The 20,000-nt window shown below is 42.9% G+C and overlaps 4 protein-coding genes across 4 annotated transcripts in view; all 4 read right to left on the bottom strand.

Annotated features, from left to right (window-relative positions):
* apoa2 (apolipoprotein A-II) overlaps window positions 1–1,366 on the bottom strand; it is a 4,951-nt gene extending 3,585 nt beyond the window's left edge. The window contains exons 1-3 of the mRNA XM_063198922.1: window positions 1,259–1,366; window positions 699–743; window positions 1–132 (exon numbers count right to left, since the gene is read on the bottom strand). The exon at window positions 1–132 is cut by the window's left edge and continues 91 nt beyond it. Of these exons, the coding sequence (XP_063054992.1) occupies window positions 1–132; window positions 699–741 (175 nt within the window). The 5' untranslated portion in view covers window positions 742–743; window positions 1,259–1,366. The remainder of the gene's footprint in view (window positions 133–698; window positions 744–1,258) is intronic.
* Window positions 1,367–4,772: 3,406 nt separating this feature from the next.
* On the bottom strand, window positions 4,773–6,414 carry apoc4 (apolipoprotein C-IV). Its single transcript, XM_063198077.1, has 3 exons — window positions 6,197–6,414; window positions 5,840–5,930; window positions 4,773–5,343 (listed from the first exon to the last, which is right to left on the bottom strand). Exons 1-3 carry the CDS (start codon window positions 6,243–6,245, stop codon window positions 5,175–5,177), a joined length of 309 nt encoding a protein of 102 aa, XP_063054147.1. The 5' UTR covers window positions 6,246–6,414; the 3' UTR covers window positions 4,773–5,174.
* Window positions 6,415–9,696: 3,282 nt separating this feature from the next.
* apoc1 (apolipoprotein C-I) lies at window positions 9,697–11,815 on the bottom strand. The gene is made up of 5 exons (XM_063198921.1): window positions 11,674–11,815; window positions 11,362–11,481; window positions 10,735–10,803; window positions 10,337–10,511; window positions 9,697–10,036 (listed from the first exon to the last, which is right to left on the bottom strand). The coding sequence occupies exons 1-5, from the start codon at window positions 11,801–11,803 to the stop codon at window positions 9,967–9,969; spliced, it is 564 nt and encodes a 187-aa protein (XP_063054991.1). The 5' UTR covers window positions 11,804–11,815; the 3' UTR covers window positions 9,697–9,966.
* A 7,057-nt stretch (window positions 11,816–18,872) lies between these two features.
* apoeb (apolipoprotein Eb) overlaps window positions 18,873–20,000 on the bottom strand; it is a 3,961-nt gene continuing 2,833 nt past the window's right edge. Inside the window, exon 5 of the mRNA XM_063198920.1 lies at window positions 18,873–20,000. This exon is cut by the window's right edge and continues 77 nt beyond it. Coding sequence (XP_063054990.1) covers window positions 19,732–20,000 — 269 coding nt within the window. The 3' untranslated portion in view covers window positions 18,873–19,731.

Here is a 20,000-nt window from a genome sequence, read left to right as displayed (position 1 = left end):
CCATGGGCACCACGGCGCCCTGCATCCTCTTGTAGGCGTTCAGCAGCCGCTTGTAGAAGGTGGCCTTGTACTCCTCATACTTGTCCACCAGCTCCTTGTCGGGCACGGGCATGTCGCACAGGCATGTGGACACTGTAGCGAAGTTGGGAGAGAGAGAGAGAGAGAGAGAGAGAGAGAGAGAGAGAGAGAGAGAGAGAGAGAGAGAGAGAGAAAGGTATACATTTGGGTGTAACATGCATCATCAATAGCATTACATTTAAAAAATGACATAATATACATTTATTTTACATTGATATTTTAAACCGTTAAGACACGGTGTTATAAATTTGCTGTTACCAGAATGGCAATGACCAAGTTGTAGTGCATTACTAAAGGCCCTGTGTTATGTATTGTTATGTATAGTATTGTAGTACTATGGTACTTAACTATTCAATGGCTATTACAGCGTGCCACTGGAGATACGGCGTGCATTAAGGGGCTTCTCGATTAAATAATGAAAAGTGGAACCATAGTTACATTGTGGAGCAATGCATATCATTTTGAATCATTCTGAAAGTTATGCCCCCATTATGCATTTAAACAAATGCCACATTTGGGGCGTTTTAAGAATTACAATGATGAATAGTAATAATGTGTTAATCGCAGGGTCTAAAAGTGATTATTTTTAAGTATGCACATCATACATCATACACACTTACCCTGAAGTGCCACGATAAGGGCTAGTACCAGTTTTGCATTCATGTCTAGGAGAAAACCAGGCAGAGAAAAATTAGTCCAAATCTCATATGAAATGGATGGATACACAATGGATGAATACACGAATATGGAAAAGACAGGGTGAAATAGCATGCAGCGTCAGACTGCATCCTGCAATAATGCGATGCAATGTGTAAGCAAATAACATTTATTTCTGTAGAATTCTGCAGACACCACAGCACTACGAGTTATGCACATAAGTATCTTGTAAAAAAAATGTCAATTTAACTCTCAAAATTATCTAGAGTAGAGTAGGCCTACAGATGCAATAAAACATAAATACATTTACTTGCTATCCACTGTATATATATAAAATTCAAGAGCAAGACAGAGCATTCTTGCAGTTAAGCGTCATTTTGGAGTACATTTAATTAGTGCTCAATACATGAATTGCCTATGCAGTAGACAAAGCCAATGCACAATAGTAAGACAGTGCAACTGCGTGGTAAAGTACCGAGAGCATTAGTGCAGAAAGAGTAGTAGTGCAGAAAGTGAAGAGTACCTGCTTGTCTTTGGCTGTGCTGCTGGTCCCTGATGTGTACGTAGGAGGGCAGTGATTGTACTGACGCTTCCCCTGTCCCTCAGGAGCCACAGTTATACTGCCGGCTATTCGGCCCATAGCCCTCTGGCCACTTGGCCCAGACAACGTCATCTGCAAACTGAGGACACACACACACACACACACACACACACACACACACACACACACGCACACGCACACGCACACGCACACACGCACACGCACACGCACACACACACACACACACACACACACACACACACACACACAGAGATAAAGACCTCCATACATACACTCCCACACACACACACACACAGTCACAAGCATGCATTCATGCACGCACACACTCACGCACACACTCACACCCACCCACACACACACACACACACACACACACACACACACACACACACACACACACACACACACACACACACACACACACACACACACACACACACACACACACACACACACACACACACACACAGCAGATACACCAGCAGCTGATGAACCCAATGTTCCTCAGGGACAAACGTTCAGAGAGCGGTTTACTTTCACAAAGTCCATCTCGCCCACAGTGCAAACCTTACAAGCCACCACAACCCGTGCCTACATCCCAGCAAACCGGCTGCTATCAGATACATGAACATTGACAATTCATATCTAATTACATTTTAGAAATCAGTTTCTTTAGGAGTTTTGCTGCATGTCGTGCCACTGCTGCAAAGTGTGCTTGTGCACCATTGTATAACTTATCACGTGTTATGCAACAGTATGAAATTATTTCACACAAAAACGACAAATACATTTCTTATTCATCCTGCATGTGTAGCCTGAAGTGGAAAAGTGAAGCGATGTTTATTTGGATGTTATAAGGCACAGTTAAGATGCCTTTTGCTATCTGTTTGATGCAACGTAGAGCTTTGTATTTTATGGCATCATTGAGAAGTATTTTGCTATCACTTTATAAGGCACAGTTTAGAGGTCTTTTGATACCAAGCTGATGGAGATTAGGGCTGTGTATTTGAATTATGACAGCTATGATATGACAGCTATTGGCCCCTGGGGCACAGGCTGGAGGTTATTGATGAATGGACCTCATGTTTGTCCAAAGGTTCATAGATCCAGGCCGATGAACAGACTGATATAGTGCACAAAACCTTTGCCTCCATTGAAGAACACGTCCTGTCAGCAGTTCTTGGAATCAGGCCATTTGCTCTATCGCTCCTTCTTTTCCACCTTTATATGTCTCTATTTCTCTAATTTACAACCATTCCCTCTATCTATATACCATCCCTTCTTTCCATTCTTTCATTCTGTCTTTAAAAAGAATAATAAAATAATTTGCGTTCTTTCTTTCTCACAGTCTTTTGATATTGTGCTACACTTATTTTTATTCCACCATCATTCACGACTTTCCACCTGCTTGCTTCATCATATAGGCCTGCTAAAGTTTAGCTAAGCTCTTTCTCCTTATCCCTATCATGCATTAATGTACTGTATTCTCTAAGACTGGTGTGCCATTCCACTCACATAGTAACCTTAAATAATAACAACAGGTCGATGTCATTTCATGCACAGATCGGATCGGATCTTCCTGTATTCCTTCTTCCTTTATTACCCCTTTGCGCAGAGCCTATGTTATAACCGTACGGCCAGTTGTAATGACCAAGTCTTAATCTGTCACTTAAAGGGGTATGCCACTATTTTGGGGCTTAATACAGTTAAAATCGTTGGCTGGGGTTTATAAAGGTGGTAAAGTGTCTTATTTTTCATGTAAGCCGTTGTCTTGCTTTAAGACAAGTTAAAAGAGGGAGCATGTCGCTAAGCTAGTGAAAGTCAATGGATCCGTGTACTACACTTTACCACCTTTATAAACCTCAGCCAACGATTTTAACTGTATTAAGCCCCAAAATAGTGGCATACCCCTCTAAGCATCTGAGCAATATAGCAATTAAGTAGTTGAGTCTGTTCAGTAATGAGTGAACGGGCCCGCAGGTGGGCCCATCTGCACAAAGAGGCTACCATCAAATACTTGTATGGAAAAACAGAAGAAGAAGCAGTGTCACCTGAGGTACTGAAATACCCACTGCCGGCAAAAGTTCTACATCTCACCCAGTCAGTGTACATAGAGTTTACTGTCCTCATATGGCTATCCACCAAGGGCCCTGCCAAGTCAAACTCACTGACTTATGGCAGCCTTATGGGCTACGTGTTTTACATTACATGGCATTACATGGAGCACCTGTAGGCTACACAATGGATAAAATCATGCAGGGATGTTACAAAATTGATAGATGAAGAAATACATTGCAAATCCAGGCCTTTTGTTTCTTCCAGCACTACAGCTCTACTCAATAACGGACGCTAGTTTGCTGCTATGTACAGTATTCATTTTTTGGTAACACTTCACAATAACCTTCCGCAAAAATGGTTAACTAATGGATAGCTAATGGTTTGTTGTGCATCTATAATACTATTATAAGCATTGTTTTATCATTATTAAATCAATTGTAAAACACTTACTAAACATTTGCTGTTGACAATAACATTTAGGGCTGCACGATTATGGAAAAAATTATAATCACGATTATTTAGATCAAAACCACGATTATGATTATTAATCACGCTTATCCAGCAGAGCTTATAACCCTCACCCCCCCCCCAATTTCCGGAGTGACATAATAACACCTTACCATTAGTTAATATTAGTTAACCGTTAGTTAACCATTTTGCGGAAGGTTATTGTGAAGCGTTACCCATTTTTTAAAATTCAGATTACCTTCTAATTCTATTCCGTTCTGCATTCTATACTTATGTCCATGTCAAGCTAATGTCTTCACTGCGCTGAAACACATGGAAGAGTCGTGTATGAAACTAGTGCATTTCAAGGCATGGTGTCAAAATTTACAGTGACCTTTCACCTAATTTTTGGATCTGGCTGCGCATAGAGCTGGCCAATTTTGTGTTTGATCTTTGTCATGTCGCCTTGGTGAGTGAATTTTAAGGCACTTACATTTAGTTACCTCTAAAATATATTCATTTTTTCTCACCAAGTACAGTGGGTGCAGAACACAGACAGACAGACAGACAGACAGACAGACAGACAGACAGACAGACAGACAGACAGACAGACAGACAGACAGACAGACAGACAGACAGGCAGACAGACATTTGCTTGGTGGTTTCATGCTGATGGAGAATTGAAATGGAATTTGCCATTTCACCTCAATACTGTGTGTTGTCTTTTGTCATTTGCCAAAGTGTATTTGCTTACTAGTGCCTTTCCAATTTACTTTGGCTCACACAGACAGACAGACAGACAGACAGACAGACAGACAGACAGACAGAGAGACAGACAGACAGACACACACACACACACACACACACACACACACACACACACACACACACACACACACACACACACACACACACACACACACACACACACACACACACACACCAACAACAACACACAAATTAAACTTAGTTCATATCAACACATTTATTGCATGACCAATTCAGTAACTGCACTGTATAAAATCAAAAAACAGATGTCACAGAAGGTCATAGGGCAGTTCTATACAGCTGATGGACAGATATATCACTCCACACCACAGTATGTGCCACAGAACACAAAAGCTTTATTTTAGCAAACTTATTAGTAGGTTAGACTTATTTCTAACATGCAAGTCATCTTTTCCTTTTAATGGCATATGCATATGTTGTTGTTTTCTATTTTTTGATGTGTGCATATTCAGAGCAGAAGGCCCCTTCATTGTTATGCCACTGCATGTCAAATGAATGTGACAAAATAAAAGCAATTGACTTGACTTGACTTGAGATAGACAGATAGAGGTTTGTGTGGACAAGGGGCACTGGCTGGATGCAGTTAGTCTGATCCACGCCACGGCACTCTGGCCTTGACCCGGCTCCAGGCTGAGGAGTAGTCGAAGGTGGGCCAGTAGGGCTCCATGCTTCCCTTCAGGTGGTCCTCGTAGTACAGCTCGGCAAAGCCCCACGCCAGCTCTCCCAAGTCCTTTGCCCTGTCCACCGCTGACCTGTGTCAGGAAGAGAATTGCAGACAAACGTGGCAGGTGGTGCAAGGCAGGCAATGAAGATAGGCCCACATGCAATCGTATGGAGTGTACACATAATGATAACATACAACAGGCATGCACTCATAGCATAGGATGACCCAAGACAGACACAAGCTTCATGCAATTTGACAAATGTCTCAGAGACCATGCAGGCACGCACGCATGCACACACACATGCGCGAAACACACACACACACACACACACACACACACACACACACACACACGCACACGCACACACACACACACACAGACACACACACAGACACACACACACACACACACACCCACCCCCCCCCCCCCCCCCACACACACACACACACACACACACACACACACACACACACACACACACACACACACACACACACACACACACACACACACACACACACACACGCACACACGCACACATACACAAACATACACACACACACACACACAGAGGAGACCGTACCGGTATGCATCCCTAGTGCGCTGTATGATTCCTGGAGATTCAGGACTTGGTGGGCCAGTGCTGTCCACTGCCATCACCAGAAGCTGACACCCTGTGATCCACGTGGAATGAGTTTGATACGTCAGGAGAGAAGCAGTGGTAGAGGTAGAAGTGGACGATATGTTAGAGAATTTAAATAAATGAATAAATGAATAAATATGAAAAAAAGACAATTTACAGTATGCATTTTTGCATCACTACCTGACTGACAAATACAAAAGCCTAAAGGTCCGTCATGAAAAAAATAATCTCTTCGAGAGATAATTGGGAAATGACACCAGTTGACTCACTGGACAAGGGTAAAGAACACAGGCTTACCTTGCAACAAAATAATGAGGTAAAACAACGCTGCCCAGCTTTTTGCCATGGTTCCTGAGAAATGTCCACGTTCCTTCTCCTATCGATTGGTTATCCCTATTCTGTAATTGATTTGTTATCCCTATTCAGAATAACAACATATATTGACCATGTGCCGCTCTGTGCGCCTCTCCGCTGGCTTGACTTCATGGACAGTGGGAGGACATGATAGAGCGTTTGATGTGATCTGAATCAAACAACGGGGTGGCGCTGTAAGTGGGTGAAAGGGTCTTCTCTTGTCATTCAACAGAAATCAACACATACTCTGTCGACAGACTTTCAATGAATTACATGCAAGCATCATTTAGGTACAATATTTTCTTCGGTTAGCGTTAGGGATGGATGGTGTGTCAATGTTTGTTTGTTTTTTGTCCACATGTATTGGTCAGTTTACAGCAACATGTTTCCCTTTGTAACGTCAATGAGTGTATCACACACATTAGAGAAGTAGTGGTTTAGAGAAGAGTAGAGACCAGTTGTAGAGTACAGACAACTTATTAATGACTTATTACCACCTATAGGTTATAACTTATATGTACAAGTTCTGACTCTATTAGCCTCTATTAGTCTCTCTGTCTGTGATAACTTCTATAGTTGACACCAAGTGAGGCGAATGATGATGGGACAGTAACACAGCTGTCTCCACAGGTGTTGCGCAATATCCTCTGGTCGTTTGCTGTTTTTGGCACAACTTCTGCTTTCATTCTTGGTAGGCTATTGGATGGAGGCAGTAGGGGGGGTTCTTTACCTCTTGGGCAAAGGGTTCAGTTGTCCCCAGGCCCAGAGAAAGCGGGGTGAATAGGGTTGTCATTACATTGTATTGTAAAGGGGGCCCTTTCGGATTACTTTGTCCTGGGCCCAGCCATAGATGTCAACTACCCTGCACACAGACTCCATGAACGACCACTTGTACTGGCAGACAGATTTGTACCGAATGTTTATTCGTCAGGTTTAAGAATAATCATTTACTTCGTTCTGCTTCTTCGTCCCTCAGATGTAGGGCCTACATTTTCTAGGTTGTACAAGTAGAAGGGTTATGGTGCAGTTTCCTAACTGCACCCAATTGATCCCTATACTTGGAAGCCCTCCATGATGAAACTGCAGGCCACAGGCTCATGGCTGCATGCTGTCAAATGCCCCACAACATTAAGGTTAGCAAGTGGAAGGTTAGCAAACATGTGACTGACTGCCTCCAAGAAATGCAGTAGGCCTACATTGACTTTTTTCAGACTGGCAACACTAGTAATTCTAAATACATTTTACATAGCCCTTTTCTAGGCATTCAAAGACACTTTCGGGAAACAATATGCATTACAATTCTTGGACTTGTAATGTGTTTAAAGGTGCACTGTGTAATATTTTTAGTAGTTCATTTCCAGAATCCATGCTGCCCATTCACAAATGTTACCTTTTTAACAAATACTTACTCCCACCATCAAATTCTAAGTTATCAATATGACTGAGAAAATTGCACTTTTCATGCACGAAAAGGGGGATGTCATTTTTTATGTAGCCTCTTACTGCAGACGGGGTCGCTAGCGGGCCTATTCACTATTTGCTGGAAATACTCAACTACATCACAACAACATTGCTATGACAGTGCCGAGAGCCTTAAGTAAAAAATTAAGACATAGGCATTACAATTTTGGTGACAGTAAGGTTATAACATAGGTGCTGCGCTAAGGGGTTAACATTTTGTGAATAAAAGAAACATTTTTTTTTTATGACAGAAGCCATGTTTCGCTAGAAAATGTGTCATGGAATACCGGTGAAAACCCCTGAACACTTGGTGTATATTCTTGAAAAAGAACAGATTGGACATGGTCAGACAGCCATTCTAAATCTGGTTGAGTCAAAATCCCATTTAGCCAAATAACAGAGACAGCAGCATGAAATAAATGGTGAGGGGGATTCTAAAGCATTTCAGACAACTCAGAAAATGTACAAAATAGTGCACTTATCCTTTAAAGTTGAGGTTTGCACCTTTTTCATCAGCACGTTTGTCCTATATTTAATCAATAACACGTTTGCAATTTTAGTTTTTTTGGAGCAGATGTAGCCTATTGTGAGGGAGTGGAGCTGGGTCTGATTCCAGGTAGGTGAGAGCAGTGATCATTAACAGTGAATAAACAACCACTGTACGCATGGCAGTTGTGAAAGACAAAAACCCTGTGCTGTTGGTTCATATTGATTTTCACTGGTCAAACTTTTTTGCGACGATGTGTGAATCATAGGAACTGGAGTATCAACTTGGAATATCAAAATATTACCTCGTAGTTGTAAGAGATTGCCCTTGTGTGATCAGAGAGTGCTTCATAGTTTAGCATGTAGCAGTGCAACTATTCTGTAAAAGCATCTGATTTCTCTGCATTTTATTTGCCCTGAAGTTGGTATACAAGTCAATATATAGTTGGCTGCAACACCTTGGTTTACCGCTACTCAAATGTGCCACAAAACAACTCTAAATAATGGCACAAACATTCCGATTGCTGAAGCCCATTTTTGTAACTTTGACTGTTTTTTTGCAGAACTCTTCACACAGATGCACAAACATCACCAAATTAGCCAAACTAATGCCACTAAACTGCTTTACAATCAGTTTATTTTATAATTTTACTACACAATTTTCTTACACATGCTTTGCTAAATGTATCCTACCAAAAAACAATCAATTTGCACAACACTCGCTTTGCAAAACTGTGAACACAACTCACTACACACACACACAATCCTAGACTCCCCAAAATTATATGACGTATATGTGTCTCCGGGACACAATGGGATAAAAAAGAGCTTAAACAATCAGAAAAGAAACTGTAATAATGCTCTTTTCATCTAGGCTACTTGTAGCTATCTGAGACTGAAGTAAATGATAAATGTCCGCAACACTGTTCATGCTCCCAGTTGTTTAATGTCACGGCATTTCGGACCTTAGTCCCTCTTCAAGTGCAACCGCTGCTCTTGAAGAACTGAGGTCCAAAACGTTGTGCCAACTGTGAGCACTACCTATGTTGCAGACATGTATTCTTTACTATTATAACTGTATCAGTTATTTTGTTTCGTCCAGCACCTGTGCCACTGGTGTGCGCGCATCCTATGCTTTCTTCAACAATCCGAGACTGTCATGTCAGATGTTTATGAGCAACGGCTCTTAGGTACACACTTTTTATTTATTTTATTTTAAAATGTGTGAACTATCTTTGACTCCTTATTTTACAACTGTGTGAAATAACTGTGTATTTTTAGTTTTGTTTGAACTTTGTCTACTTTTAAGGAACATCAAACTTGTCAAGGGACAAAAGATGGAAATTAGCCTCATGGCTACAATCTTGTTAGCATTTAGCAATATTTAGCATTTTGTTTTGAATGCTGGTAATATATGCTGTCCCTTTGTTAAATAAATAAACTTGTCAACTTATTTACCAACATTAGTGTGAAATCATGATGAGAAGGTTCAGTGCCACATTATATTCATAATTTATTGTTTTGACAGGAAAAAAATAAACACTTTTACACAATTAGGGCATTACGCCTTATAAACAATCGTGTGGAATTGATCCATTGAGTCAAACAAAAACTATGGATTAAACAGGAATGGCTTTGAATGTAACAAAATAGTTTTGTATGCAGAATTGTGACAAAGGGTATATTCAGAGGAGTTCATGATCTTGGTCGTGTGGAGTCATATAAGCCTCGGTAGTCCAGTTGAGAAGGAGCTGTTGGTGTGCTTCTTAAGCGGTGGAGGGGAAGGTCTCCTCAAACTTGGCCTTCATCTTCTCGAACTGCGATGAGAAGAAGCCCCTACACACACACACACAAACACACACAGACAGGTAGAGGGAGAAATTGAAGAGAGAAAATTTGTGTTAGGTGTTGTTGTCATTGTGTGCTGATGGATTTACATAACTAACTATTCTAGATGGAAACCATTCTTTAGTGACTACTGTATGTGACAAGAACTATGTCTACATTTTGACTTTTACAAATTCAATTTACCCAATTCTGTCCCACATGCCTCCCATGCACACTATTAAGTCATCCCAGCACCTAGCACAAACAAGGGGCAGGCTGGACTAATTAAGATCAGACAAACAACTTTACCTGGTCTTGGTGGCGAACTCGCTGTTCTGGAACTGGTCGAAGGCGTTCTTGGTCTTCTCGGTCAGGTCGTCGGTGATGACGGCCATCTGCTGCTGGAACTGGTTGAAGCGCTGCTCCATGGTGACCTCAGCCTCAGGCTCCTGAACAGCGGCTACGAGGGCATCCTCCTGGGCACCTATGGGTGATAAGCCACTGCTATTACATGACATGACAATGACAGAATGATAGTGTGTGTGTGTGTGTGTGTGTGTGTGTGTGTGTGTGTGTGTGTGTGTGTGTGTGTGTGTGTGTGTGTGTGTGTGTGTGTGTGTCCACTCTCTGGAATATTTTGTCATTGTAGAATATATGTCATAGATTGAGCCTACAGGAAAATAGTTTTAGAGGACCAGTGAACTTACTGGTGAATGCTGCCAGGACCACCACCAACACAGAAAGGGCAACGAGCAGTTTCATGTTTGGGGATTTGGCTGTTAACAGAAGAAGCAAAAGAGAACATAATAGTTATTAGGCCTGTTTTGAATGAGGTTCATCTTTATCCACTACGAAAATATATTTAAAAAGGATAAATCAAATGGGTTGTTTTCGTTGACAATGTTGCCGCGTCACTACTGCATAAGAAACGCCTATAGGCTAGTGCCTCTCAGCACCTGGACAGCTCCCGACACGCTATGGTTTGGATGAGGTCAAACGGCCTCGTAGTGTCACGAAAAATATGTAATTTTTTTACACAGCACTGTGAAGCGCACGTGAAAACGATAGCCTAACTGCAAAAAGCCAGACAATCCACTCATTAGGACAACTAATACAAGTCTATGCTTCATTAGGCTACATCGCGATCTGCTTGCAGGATCAATGCGGGCGGCCTTTTTGTTGGAGAGTGAATGGAAAACAGTTCAAGAGCGACATCTATACGTCGCTATAGTAATCGTCCACCAAGTAGCCCAATTTGCTAAAATAACTCAAAGCGGTAGCTTTAGGCAACTTGAAAAGCGCACCCCCTGTCAACAATATAAATCATCTCTTACCTGTTAGTCCTCGGAGGGCTGACTGGAAAGCTTGAAGGCTGAAGTGAAGACACTCGGTAGTGCCGGGCCCTATATAGTTCTCCCGGACATGCTGACGCAACCAATAACACCACCTCTGACCTGTAGAAACCTCTGATCAGATTTGACTTGTCATAAAACAATTAAGAGATAATTTGCTAGCGTTTTACTTCTTCTTCAACTAGACGGCGTGAGGAGACAGCCCTCCAATCATTTTGACCTTATGGTAAATTCACTCATATAGCCTACAAATTTACGCATGCATAGCTTCAGGCGTGTTTATATTTTCCTTACTTCGTTTAACGTGGCTAGGCCTATTCCAGATTTGCTCTGTTGATAATGCTATTGATGGTGGTGAGTAAAGTAGGTTACGATAACACTGTTCTTTGTAATCAGAGGTGCCCTCGTAGCTCAGTTTCATCATAACACTGGAACATAGATAGGATACAGTTAAAGTTCAGCTGCTATCAATGGTCCGATGGGGACTAAAGTCTCACCTCCGTGGCTCCTTTGCCCAAAACAAGATACAACAAAAACAAAGACAGCAGATGTTCATTATGTAATGTAGTAAAAATGTAGACGAGAAGAACTAGCCTATAAACTCAAATGAATAGGCCTAGACTATTTAATAAAATGTTGATGGGAATGCATGCAGATTAAAATCTATTGCAACATTTTTGAAGTTTTGTTTTAAAATCACTTTGGTCACTTATTTGTTATTTTGATTTGTAAATGTATATGGAAGAGAAGTGTAAGACAAAGGAGAGCTTGAGAATAACATACAGGGAGAAACTGTACAGACAGCCCAGCACACAAAGCACAAATTTTGGACAGCTTAACTTAGAAGATCTCTTCCCATCAATCACTGGTTACTGTTAAAACGCATGGTCAATGGCTATAAATTAATATATAACCTTTCTATATATAATAAGCCTTTATGAACAGGCGTGGATGTGTGTGTTGTTGAGGGGCAGTCGTGGCTCAGTGGTTAGAGCACTGGTTGGCAACCCAAGGGTTCCCGGTTCAATGCCCGACCAGACCACGGCTGAAGTGCCCTTGAGCAAGGCACCTAACCCCCACACTGCTCCCCGGGCGCCGCTCAGCAGGCAGCCCACTGCTATGGACTAGTGTGTGTACTTCAATGTGATTCACTAGTCCAAATGGGATAAATGCAGAGAAAGAATTTCCCCTAGGGGACCAAAATTGGCTCCAATCCAATCCAATCCAAGTATTCAATTGCTTATTGGCATTAAGGTAGAATTGATGCAAAGAACATGTAAGAACATTATGGTATCCATTTTTATTGTTTGGCTTGAGCATGGTGCCTGCACAGTGCTTTTCAAACTTTAAATGATTCTTAAATATGCCATTTTCTTTTCTTTTATTTATTTTAAGTCGGTTGCAAACTGGACACATCAGTTCAACATTAAAGTTGTGTTTGCACAACAACCCAACAGCAGCCAGGACTGCTCTATAGTTCCCTCTTCTATACTTAAACTTCCTGCCGTGTAGCATTTCACCGTTTCATAGACTTTTCCACAAACAGTCGCCACCCCAAAATCTCTTTATTTTCCCCTAAACAAAGCTGACTCCTTTTTAAAAAAACCCCCATCCACTCACTGTAAAGATGGGCCCAGTATGGATCCCCCCGGCCATTCACAGTTTGAACTTGAATAACCCCCCATTGTGTGAGGCTGATGTTCTGGGAAGTCTGCCCGGGCTCTGTATGGGTTCAGGCATGCATAATTGTTGCTATCTGCCCTGGCAAAGCAGCAAAGCAGCAAGACTCCAGTCCCCCCATCCCATCCTCTATCTATCTGTGTCTATCTGTGCCTCCATGTACAACAGCAGGTACAGAGAGGGGCCTAATCTCCCTGTTGTTATGCAAGCCTGGCCGTTATGGTGTGGAGCGCTGCCGTGTGATGCGCTGTGAGCATGTGCCCCGCGCTGTCTCTGCGTTCCACTATGGAGATACTAACGAGGGGTCAATGACCTTTTACTCACCATCAGCTCCCTTGGACCAGGCAGACAGACAGACAGACAGACAGATGGCCATTTTAAGCTTCTGCGCTGCTCAGAAGAAGAGGCAAAAGGTGGCAAGCAACTCCTTCCCCTTTTTCTTTACTTATTTCTGGTTGCTTTTTGCCATCGGGCATTGCATAGCAATGCAAAGTGAGCCAACTTTAGAAGAGACGGGCCCTGCCGTGGCCCAACAGTAGGGCACTGGGTTAAAATGCCAGCGACCCGGGTTTGGTTCCAGTCCGGGTCATTTGCCGATCCCTCCCCATCTCTCTTTCCCCTCTCATTTCCTGTCTCTCTTCCACTGTCCTGTCAAAGTAAAGGCAAAAAGAAGGGGTTTGTCAGGGGCAGCCAATTAGAGCACAGGCCTTTAGATCAGAGGGTTGCCTGTTGAAATCCCAACCTCACCAGTACCTTCATCCATGGCTGAAGTGTCCTTGAGCAAAGCACCTAACCTCACACTGCTCCAGGGCCTATAACCAATACCCTGAGGAGGAAACCCGGCAGAGGATATCTTTCTCTACTACATGGTCAACTTTAACAAAGACATACAGTATATTGTTGCTGTTTGCATTTTCTTGATTTTGTCATAACCACCACCCCCCCCAACATCCCATCTCCTCACCCCGTGTGCTCTGCCACCCTTTTGTTTTTTTCCCACTTCTTTTCCTTTCTTTTCTTAGAAAATCTGCATCTATCTCTGAGTCTGCATTTCTCCATACTTTCACTTCCCCCTTTTCTTTTAAAGTGCTGTGTGCCACTTCTGTTCTGTGTCTAGACACCAGTGGTAGCTTGAACAGAGGAACACAGGGCCGGGCGGGTCGATGGAGGCTACAAAGCAACATTTGCAAGTGTTAATGGTGCCAACTTAATGAATGTTCAAATCTATTCTTTGGGGATTGAATTATCACCGTCAAATTCATTGTGTATGTCCAGGCAGACCAGGGCAGAAAGGAGAGTGTTGGAGAGTGTTGAAGGGACTTCAAAGGGCTTTGAGTGGGGAACAGATTGGAGCTTTTGGTGGCGATGGTGGGGGGGCAAAACAGTAGGTGGGCAATAAACTCTACAACAACAACAGCAGCGGCACCTACCCACTTAACATCTAATCAGCCGGAGCCGCCGCAGTTAGGGGCCATTTTGAGCAACCACCATGCCCAAAGTACCTTCGTCTTTGCACGGTAGGTGGGCAATAAATTCTAAAACAACAACAGCAGCGGCACCTACCACTTAACATCTAATCAACTGGAGCCACCGCAGTTAGGGGCCATTTTGAGCAACCATGCCCAAAGTACCTTCGTCTGACTGGGGGGGTGGGGGCAATTGGAGACAAATGGTGTGGCCTGCTGTGGCCAAACTGCTGCTTTTCACCAAGCTGTGAATGACTCTGCCATATGCACACTTTTGTTTCCAGTTGAAAGAGGTTCTTATCTACCTGTCTGAACTGCTCTGTTCTCCTTATCCATTCGAATGTACTGGTATGTGCTGTTCACTCGGGCCTGTAAGATAGTCCTATATATGAGTGTGTGTGTGTGTGTGTGTGTGTGTGTGTGTGTGTGTGTGTGTGTGTGTGTGTGTGTGTGTGTGTGTGTGTGTGTGTGTGTGTGTGTGTGTGTGTGTGTGTGCACGTGCGCGTGCGCGTGCGCGTGCATGTGTGTGTTGTTTTTAGGAAGGCATCAGCATATCTGGGTAAACAATAGCTAAGAACAAATGCACATGTATTCATGCACACTCAGTGCCACAACAGTGCTATACTAATTAGTGTATTTAGTCAGACAGAGTGCTGGTCCTTTTGTTGCAGTGTGTTGCGTGTTTGTTTGCTTCTTCGTGTCATCCCAAATCTCTGCTGTGTTGTTGGCACTGAAGGTATAATGAAACCCCCACGATAGTGCCCCGAGGCGAGGCCCTTTACGTCTGGCAGCAAGGGGCATGCAGACTCATGTCGAATGCCTGCCTGGCTGCTGCTGGGCGAAAACAACAAAACCTGACAAGTGAAAAACAAGTTGAGAAAGAAATGATACACCTCAAGGCAAAATGAGAGAGGAACAAGCGGATGAGAAGAGAGGAGAGGAGGAGGAAAGGAGGCGGAATAAAGGGAGGAAAAGCAGGAAGGAAGAAAGAAATTGAGACGAGAGCAGAGTTTATACTAGGGAGGATTTCTTCAGCGGTGCAGGGTTACTATAGGTTATGAGCGTTCTTCTGCACCTGCAGGAAGGGGTGCATGGAGGGACAAACAGAACAGATGTTTGGGTGAAGTGATGTGCTGTGCTGTGCTGTGCTGACCGTCATGAATGATGCTTGTGGTTTTCCTGTTTGTGTCATAGTGGGCCTAAGGCCTAACTAAGGCAGTGCAGAGACAAATTCGGGAGTTTCACTGGTTGCGTGATTCCAGTAAGAGGTGGAATTTTGGAAAACAGTGAGTGTGTGTTTGTGTGTGTGGGTGTCAGCTCAGCAAAAGTAACCGTTTGCGCAATTGTCCAAACACAATCTCTCTGTACCTCTGTCAGTCTGTGTCTGTCTGTCTGTGTGCCTTTCTCTCTCTCCCTTCCTATTTCTTTCTTTCTTTCTTTCTTTCTTTCTTTCTTTCTTTCTTTCTTTCTTTTTTTCTTTCTTTCTTTCTTTCTTTCTTTCTAAATCTCGATCTTACCCTCCATCTCTCATCTCGCGTGTTTATTTGTGCCCCCTTGTTTTCCAGGCAGAAGCTGAGTCGCAAACAAAGCTCCAGTGAACATTATCAGCACAAGGCATGAGGGATAATCAGAGTTGCTTTTCTGGAGCTCAGTTTCTCTTTCTTATGATTTGTCTGACACACGCAAGCACACACATACGCAAACATTGATGCACACACACATGCATGTACACACGCGCATACGGACACTCACTAAAAAAGTATTTTAGGAAATGTATGTGGGAAATGAGTCATTTTCATGCACCGACTGAGTTTTACGGACAAGTTGTCTACAGTGAAGTGAAAGTCATGGCAAAGAATATGCTAAACTGAAATAAAGAGGCGTATGCCATTCTTTATGAAGGAATCCTTAATCCATAATGGTTGGAATCCGTAGGTTGGTTGGTATATGTACGTAAAGAAACTATGCATTGTGTTACTTTACTTTGGACATGGCACCAATTAGAGGTATAATAAGAATGTGTAAACATGGCTTCACTGGAGAGAGTTATGGTGTCATCTGCTGGTGCGCTGTGCAACTGTACAGTCATGCTTGGAGTGCTCTGCGCCTGAAACCAGCAGGAAATAAAACCAAACAGTAAGTACAGAAAAGACAGTTCCACTCGTCCTAATTAGGCCTAAGTGTGGAATCTATTGTATTACAGAACAGTATATATATACATTATACATTATACAATATACATTTTTGTTATGCTGTTGCTATTACATTGCATTGTATAATGTTGCGCCCAGCTTACACTTTTATCGAAAACAAATCACAAAAGGTGACATAGACAAAATATGGATATCCATATGCATATGACGTGCTCTACTATTGAATATGAATGGGAAATGTACAGTGACTGTTGAGAAGCGTGAACCCCAAGATCTTTTAATCAGCAAACAAACAGTCAGCAGTGTTGCCCTCATGTTTTCACAGCGTAGCTGTGTGTTTTTATGTGGAGTCAGAAGATCAGCTGGCAGTGTTGGGGGGAGTCAAGAGGGGTGTTGGTGTTGGGGGTTTGGGGTTTGTTTGGGGGGAGGGTGTAATCAGTGGGGACGGGATTAGAGGAACACAAAAAAGAGCAGGGGTGCAGCATGTTCCTGCGTCCTGCGGAGAATAAAGGGATTGGAATGCGAATGCAGCTCTAGACATGTCCCCCCGTGAGGGAGGAGGAGAGGAGTGTGTGTGTGTGTGTGTGTGTGTGTGTGTGTGTGTGTGTGTGTGTGTGTGTGTGTGTGTGTGTGTGTGTGTGTGTGTGTGTGTGTGTGTGTGTGTGTGAGTGTGTGTTATTGCCTATGTGCGTGTGTGCTTGCGTGTGTGCCATGAATGCATTTGTCAGCAAGGTTTGGAGAGCAGGTTTCTTTATGTAATGTTTTAGGCAATAAAATACCGGAAACTAATAACCGACAAAGATGTTTTTGGGGATGAGGGGGCGAACAGTGACTGCACATGAATGTGTTTGTCAGTACGTGACTGTCTCTGTCTCTCTCTCTGCCTCTATCTTTTGTATGTGTGTGTGTCTGCATGCATGGGTGCGTGCGTGCTTGTGTACGTGCGTGCGTGTGTGTGTGTTGGGGCACGTGAAGCTGGGCCTCAGAGGCTGGATAGGGGCTTTGCTTCCATCGGCAGATACAGGCATTAAAGGGGCATTTAAAAAGGCCCATCTATCCTTGATCGCAGATGGTGGATTAAACGTGTGGGTGGGAATGATTTAGAAACAAAAACAGAAAGGCGAACATCATGAATCTGACGCAAGTGAAGGAACTAGCAGAGGCGTTGTTGTGGTGTGATCATCACGCGATCATGGATGGCAGAGCAGACATGTCCAAACAGTAGCACCACCAGTGTTGGGAAAGTTCATTTCATACAGGAGCTAGTTCAAAGTTCAGTTCACACATTTCAAAATGAACTAGTTCGTTCATCGTTCATGTTTGTTTATAGTTCATAGTTTGTCCATAGTTCCAAAAATGAACTCGTTCATATGCAAGAGGTTGTTGCCAGCTATATTGTTCAATATTATTAGCAAAGCCTATAGGCCTATACCACAGATAGTATTTTTTAAATCAGAACACTGAACATATGCGTTTGATGTCATCTTATACTATGGGGGCTTTTGGAAATGTGGCACCCTATTAAACAAAGGCGCAGGTAGTTCGTTCGCCGGCACCAGAATGAACTCATTCATAGTTTGTTCATCAGGAAATTAATTAACATGAACGTTCAGTTCACGTTTGCCTACATTTTAAACTTGTTTATGAACTATAGTTTATTGATAGTTCAGGTACAACACTGAACATCACATCAACATGGCAGAGGTTTATGAAGTTGCTGTGAAAGTAAAACAAATGTAAAACCCTCATTAGGTACTCTTGTGGTATATTGGTGTAACAACAATGTATTATCATGTACTAGGCTTGTTCTTACATCATGAGATCACTTATAAATACATATTGAAACGTCCACTAATTTACTAACTACAGCACAGTATAGGCTTTTTAAAGATGCAGTCTCTTTCTCTGTTAAAAAATAGCAGGGTAGGCCGGGTTATTTGAACTGCTGAGGAGGTTCAAGCTAAATATTGACACAGGAGAGAGAAATACTATGCGATAAATATGGCATTATATACAGTATGTTGATAAATTATTGTGAACAAAAATGAAGGTAGGCCCTATTATACCTTTTGCCGTTTTGAATCAATAACTTGTTATATTGATGAATTACCGTGCATTGAGAGATTTTCTCTTTTCTGTTTTGAGTTGTCTTCATGTGGGATGGGATGACTTTGAAGGAGAGACATTACACTGCTTTCGTGTGTTTAAAATCTTTTATTAGTAAAGCTCAGGCTTGCATGGTGTAACCCTGTGTCAACACAGGAAATCCACTAAACAGGTGTTATGCACACACAAAAAACAAACACACCACATACAGCACACATACATATACACCAAACACAGTCTACTCTACCATTTTGGTTGAACACATTTTGTGCAAGTATATGGATATTGTCTCAAAAGCATCTGAGCCCACTAACAAAAGCCAGAGACAAGAAGTTAAATGTCTCTTCTGGAGGTATAGGCTGGCATTGAAATGTTGGATGTTGCAAACTCATTTCTATGCCCTCTCATCGCCCTATAAGGGCAAACCCGATGACACTTAACAGACCAAAACAGACCAAAAACTGGTGAAATAAGCAACTCCTTAAGTAGAGAGTGGACACACACACACACATACACACACACAAGCACAGGTGTAAAACAATGCCTCTTTTTGTGGGTTAGAAAGTAAAAAAAAACAAAAGGATCTTGTGCACTTGTGGTGCTGGGACAGAAGATTAATAATACTGAAACAGCTGGAGCCATATAGTCGTTAAAACAGTTTAAGACATGACAGCAAATGCCCTGTAAAAAACATCAGCAAGCCCAAAAAAAAGCCACGTTCCTCGCCTTCTCCCTACCCTCTTCTCATAACATTCGTACAGCCGAAGCAATACTGAAGAAGGGGAAAGAAAAACGGAAAAAAAAAACAAAAAACATCAACCCTCCCAAACAACCCTGACTGCCATTTGTGGTGGTGGGTAGTGGCAGCAGCAGTGTTTTGTGCTCAAGTTCTCTCTCTCCCTCTCTCTTACTCTGAAGTCCGGCGGCGTCAACCCCTTCTTAACTTCTTACTGGGGGCTGGCCTCCTTGATCTTCTCCATCACGGCCTGGACCTGCTCGCGGAGCTTGGCGGCGAAGGGCTCCACCAGCACGCTCAGCTCGTCGATCTTGCCCTCGAGGGTGGTGCGCAGGTCGGCGGCGGTCTGCTCCAGCTGCTCCTTGATGCTGCCGGCCTGGGCCTCCAGCTGGGAGCCCAGCTGCATGGTCTGGGTCTTGACCACCTCGGACAGGGCGCCCAGCTTCTCGGAGGTGCCGTCGCGCACCTGGCTGACGTAGG

This window comes from Engraulis encrasicolus, chromosome 5 (genome assembly GCF_034702125.1).
Source record: "Engraulis encrasicolus isolate BLACKSEA-1 chromosome 5, IST_EnEncr_1.0, whole genome shotgun sequence".
Lineage (NCBI taxonomy): Eukaryota > Metazoa > Chordata > Actinopteri > Clupeiformes > Engraulidae > Engraulis > Engraulis encrasicolus.
The sequence above is the reverse complement of the archived record's forward strand: the minus strand, read 5'-3'. Positions and strand labels throughout refer to the sequence as shown.

Excerpts from the sequence above, each read along its gene's own strand:
- apoc4 (XM_063198077.1), bottom strand. The coding sequence starts at position 6,245 with ATGGCAAAAAGCTGGGCAGCGTTGTTTTACCTCATTATTTTGTTGCAA. Across the intron at positions 5,931-6,196 it reads CCTCATTATTTTGTTGCAAG|GGTGTCAGCTTCTGGTGATG; the intron begins GTAAGCCTGTGT and ends CGTGGATCACAG. Across the intron at positions 5,344-5,839 it reads CGCACTAGGGATGCATACCG|GTCAGCGGTGGACAGGGCAA; the intron begins GTACGGTCTCCT and ends TTCCTGACACAG.
- apoc1 (XM_063198921.1), bottom strand. The coding sequence starts at position 11,803 with ATGATGAAACTGAGCTACGAGGGCACCTCTGATTACAAAGAACAGTGT. Across the intron at positions 10,804-11,361 it reads AGCCCTCCGAGGACTAACAG|CCAAATCCCCAAACATGAAA; the intron begins GTAAGAGATGAT and ends TTCTGTTAACAG. Across the intron at positions 10,037-10,336 it reads GAGTTCGCCACCAAGACCAG|GGGCTTCTTCTCATCGCAGT; the intron begins GTAAAGTTGTTT and ends GTGTGTGTGTAG.